The 5,072-nt window shown below is 41.7% G+C and overlaps 1 protein-coding gene across 1 annotated transcript in view; it reads left to right on the top strand.

Moving 5' to 3' along the window:
* CDCP2 (CUB domain containing protein 2) overlaps positions 1-5,072 on the top strand; it is a 52,020-nt gene that overhangs the window by 28,613 nt on the left and 18,335 nt on the right. The window contains exon 3 of the mRNA XM_007945964.1: positions 2,722-3,069. Coding sequence (XP_007944155.1) covers positions 2,722-3,069 — 348 coding nt within the window. The remainder of the gene's footprint in view (positions 1-2,721; positions 3,070-5,072) is intronic.

The raw sequence follows: 5,072 nt of genomic DNA, 5'->3' as shown, positions 1-5,072 counted from the left end.
ATTGCCCAACCTTCCTTCCGAGGAGTGGCTGGTGGGTTTGAACCGCCAGCCTTCTGGTTAGCAGTCAAGTGCTTTAGCCACTATGCTACCAGAGCTCCCGAACTTGGACTTAAAGCCTCCAAATTGTAAGAATAAACTCCTGTTTGTTAAGGCCATCCCATTTGTGATATATTCTTTTCAGAGCAGCACTAGGTAACCAGAACACTTACCAATTTGGATGCCTTTGATTTTCCTTTCTTGCCTTATTGCCCTGGATAGGACTTCTAATGCAATGTTAAATAGAAGTAGTGATAGAAAGCATTCTTGTCTGGTTCCTGTTTGCAAGGGGAATGGTTTCAGTCACTTTCCATTGAGAATAATGTTGGCTGTTGGTTTTGTATATATACCCTTTATTATGTTGAGGAATGTTCCTTGTTTTCCTATTTTGCTGAGAGTTTTTATCAGGAATAGGTGTTAGATTTTATCTCATGCTTTTCCTGCATTGATTGACATGATCATGTGGTTCTTTTTCTTGTTTTACTTATGTGATTGTGGTAGTTAAAGTTGTATGTCAACTTGGTTGGTCCTGGTTGAGTGGCTGGGCAGCTGGAGGTAGGTATTCCCCATGATGAGACTGGCAATCAACTCCATGGTGGGATCTACCACAAGCAGCTGAGTAGCTGCTTTGGTTATGTGGTTTGCTTCCCATATATAAGAAGCAGCTTTGAGAATGGTCTCTAACTTATGACATGCTTGAACCCTGCATGTAGCTGTGTCATTGTTCAGCAGGCTGCCATGCTCTGCTGACCTTGGGTCTTACAATGGACTTAAGTTAATGGCCTGCCGTGTGGTTTGGTAACATTGGGACTGTGCCTTTTTTACTTGTCAACCTTGGGGCTTCTCAGCCTCAGCAGCCAGCAGCTGTATGAGTGAAGAAACACCTCTAGCTCCAGTGGGCCAGGAGCAGGGGGCAGAGCTGAAGCCCAAGGCTGAGGGGCTTTCACCCAGCCCCTAGAACCTGGAACTTTGAACTTGGACGTAAAGCCTCCAAATTGTAAGAATAAATTCCTGTTTGTTAAGGCCATCCCATTTGTGGTATATTCTTACTAGAGTGGCACTAGGTAACCAAAACAGTGATGGATGATGTTGATTGATTTTCTAATGTTGAACCATTCTTGCATACCTGATATGAACCATACTTGGTCATAATGTATTATTCTTTTTGATATATTATTAAAGTCTATTGGCTAGGATTTTGTTGAAGATTTTTGCATCTATATTCATGAGGGATATTGGTCTGTAGTTTTTCCTTTTAAGTGATATCTTTGCCTAGTTTTGGATCAAGGTTATGCTTGCTTCATAAAACGAATTTGGGAAGATTCGATTCTTTTCTGGGTTCTGGAATAGCTTGAGTAGGATTGGTGTCAGTTCTTCTCTGAATGTTTGGTAGAATTCTCCAGTGAAACTGTCTGGGCCAGGACTTTTTTTTTGTTGGTAATTTTTTTATGACTTGTTCAATTTCTTCTTTTGTTATGGGTCTGTTCAAATTTTCCAACTTATTCTGTGTTAGTTTAGGTAAGTAGTATGTTTCTAGAAATCTGTCCATTTCTTCTAGATTTTCAAATTTGTTGGAGTACAGTTATTTATAGTATCCTGATATTACCGTTTTTATTTCAGTTGGTTCTGTAGTGACATTGCCCAATCCATTTCTTATTTGTGCTATTTGTATTCTCTCCCTCTTTTCCTTTGTTAAATTTGCCAGTGGTTTGTCAATTTTACTAACCATCTAGTCTTGCTGATCCTTTCTGTTATCTACTTTCTGTTTCATTTATTTCTGCTCAAATCTTTATTATTTCTTTTCTTCTAGTGACTGTAGGCTTTTTTTTTTAGCTGCTCTTTTTCTAATTGTAGGAGATGTTGAGTTAAGGTGCTGACTTTGGCTCTTTCCTCTTTTTTTGATGTGTACATTTGTTGCTATAAATTAGCCTATGATTGCTGCAAAAAAAAAAAAAAGATCTTTTTAAATGATGTAAAATATTTTACATCATTATGAAGTCAAAATTATAAGACAAAGTATATTTAGAGGGATTCACAATCATTCCTTTTCCATCCCCTCTGTTTTTACCTTCCTTTAATAGACAATCATTTTTATTGGTATCCTTCCATAGTTTCTTTTTTAAAATACAAGCAAATATGTACATATAAAAATGTGCTTTTTACATTGTACTAAGCTGTGCATATTTTCACTGAGGAGGAGATTGTTTAATTTTTAATTTCTTACTGCATATATCTAGGGCCTGGCATGTAGTAGGTCTTTTGTCAAAAATTATAAACCCATCCCTGGCACCTCCTATCTCACTTTACTGCTTTATTTTTTCTCATAGCACTTATCATGACTTAAGTACTCTATATTTTACTTATCATATTTACTTTCTGTCTTCTCCACTAGCCTGTAAGCTCCATGAGAGCGGGGATTTTTATCTGTTTTGTTCCTGCTATATCCCCAGCATCCAGCACAATGCCTAGCACTCAAACAATATTTACTGAGTGAATGAAACAATGCTTCATAAGTGTTTGAAGAATAAGTAAGTGAATGAATGAATAATGAACACATTAATTTATGTAGGGCTATGGCTTTACCCTCCCTCATCCCACCTCAAAGACCCAGTTGGGCCCTCTGCCCTTGCCACACTTATCCTAGCCCCTAGTGCCACTCTGAACCATCTTTCCCTCTTGCCCCAGGTGTCAAATGTGGTGGTGTCCTCTCAGCACCTTCTGGAAACTTCTCCAGCCCCAACTTCCCCAGGCTCTACCCCTATGACACAGAGTGTAGCTGGCTGATCGTGGTGGCTGAGGGCTCCTCCGTGCTGCTCACCTTCTATGCCTTTGACCTGGAGTACCATGACACCTGCAGCTTCGACTTCCTGGAGATCTACAATGGGGCCTCTGGAGACAAGGGCAACCTGCTGGGGAGGTTCTGCGGCCAGGTGCCCCCACCACCATTCTCCTCTTCATGGCATGTCATGTCTGTCGTCTTCCACTCGGATAAACATGTGGCCAGCCGTGGCTTTTCTGCAGGCTATGAGAAAGGTCAAGGGAGGACTTGTTGGTGGAGAGGGTGGCCCTTAGTGGAGGTGGGGCTGGCAGCAGGGCTAAGGCTAGAATTGTAGGCTCTCAGCATCTTAGCACGTTTGGTTGCTCTATAACTTCGGTGAGCCTGTTCTCATAGTTTATGGGGCAAAGGCCACCTTGATTTCATAGCCACATCTTGCCCGTCTTCATGGCAGCACTCCCCATATCTCCCTCCATTATTCCTGGAACCCCAGGATGTCTCACTGTGCTCAGGAACAAGGATTTGCATGCTTGTGTACCCTTGTCCTTCTTAGGCCATTTCATGGCATCAGGCTGTAGGAGGGTCAACACTCTGCCACCATGGCTGGTGCCTTCTGAGGCACTACTTCCCAGGTTCAGCAGTACCCCCTCCTCCCACCAAGTTCTCAGGAGAGGAAGTTGCATGAGGGGCTGGTTGAAGCTGGTAGTCCTCTCTATCCCAAAGCCTTCCCTAAATGGAAAAAAGTACCTATTGCCATTGAGTCCATTTCAACTCATAGCAACCCTGTAGTACAGAGTAGAACTGCTCCATAGGTTTTCCAAGGCTGCGAATCTTTATGGAACACACTGCCTCATTCTTCCACAGAGCGGCTAGTGGGTTCAAACTGCCAACCTTTTTATTAGCAGCTGAATGCTTTAACCACGACACCACTAGGGAACATACTTCCTTTATTGTGAGTCCCTAAGCCCTCCCTCTATGTCCTGGCTTGAAATCTGCCTTATGTCCAGCTTGGGAGCAGAAATTTTGCCTTTTATGTTTATCTCCTTGCCCTCAGGCTTCTGTGCAGACTCAAACCTCCTCCCTTCTCTCTAAGTCAAAACCAAAGGCCTTATTCATGTCAACATGAGCAAATAGACAAGTGCAGAGGTTCCTGGTCCACAGGGCCCATCAGCAGCAATCCAGGGATGCTCAGATGAAACACCTGGTCCCTGTTGTATCTGTGTTTGTAATCAGCTGCCTTTGAGTAGATGTCAACTCATCATGACCCCATGTGTGTGAGAGCAGAACTCTGCTCCCTGGGGTTCTCGGTGGCTGATATTTTTGGAATAGATTTCCAGGCCTTTCTTCTGAGGTACCTCTGGGTAGTTTCAAGCCTCTGACCTTTTGGTTAGTAGCCAGGCATATTAACCATTTGCACACCCAAAATGCAAGAATCATAGGTAGATCTAATAGTAGTTTTGGAATTTTAGACCCTTATATTTTCAGAATGGTAGGATATCAAAGTCAAAATACCATAGGTAATGTTTTCCAACTTTTTGAAAAATAGAGTACCCTTATATCAAATGGAACTTTATGTAGATCCTTGATATATATAAAAGATAAAGACAAAGTTTTAGTAGTATGTGTTTACTTCGTAAGTTCGTATTTCTAACATTTACTTATTATATGCCAATCATATAATATGTTAAAAATAGGAACTTATTGGAGGTTTCCAACAGGGAGACAAACCTGTCTGTCAGTTTGTCCTACCGTGGTGATGTGTTGATGTGAGTTTTGAGGCTGAGCCACTGGTGTTTCAAACTCAGCAGGGGTGCACATGGTGCACAGGTATCAGCCCAGCTTACAGACTGAGACAGACTAGGAAGAAGGAAGAGGCCATTCACTTCTCAAAGAATTGGCCAGGGGAAACCTTATGAATAACAAAGGAACAGTGTTTGATACATTACTGCGCAATTTTATAAATAGTGCGGTTAGGTTAGAAGGCTCTCAAAATAGCACTGGGAAAGAGCGGCATCATCTGAGTAAACTCAGCCTTACTCCTATGGATAAGGTAAAGCTTTCGAGACCTCCATTTGCTGAGGTGGCATCACTCAAATTGAAGAGAAACAGCTGCAGACATCCATTAATCATCAGAACATGGAATGTACGAAGTATGAATCTAGGAAAATTAGAAGTTGTCAAAAATGAAATGGAACACATAAAGATTGATATCCTCGGAATTAGTGAGCTGAAATGGACTGGTTTTGGCCATTTTGAATCA

This window comes from Orycteropus afer, unplaced genomic scaffold (genome assembly GCF_000298275.1).
Source record: "Orycteropus afer afer isolate SDZICR_OR568_19922 unplaced genomic scaffold, OryAfe1.0 scaffold00145, whole genome shotgun sequence".
NCBI classification, from domain to species: Eukaryota; Metazoa; Chordata; class Mammalia; order Tubulidentata; family Orycteropodidae; genus Orycteropus; species Orycteropus afer.
The sequence above is the reverse complement of the archived record's forward strand: the minus strand, read 5'-3'. Positions and strand labels throughout refer to the sequence as shown.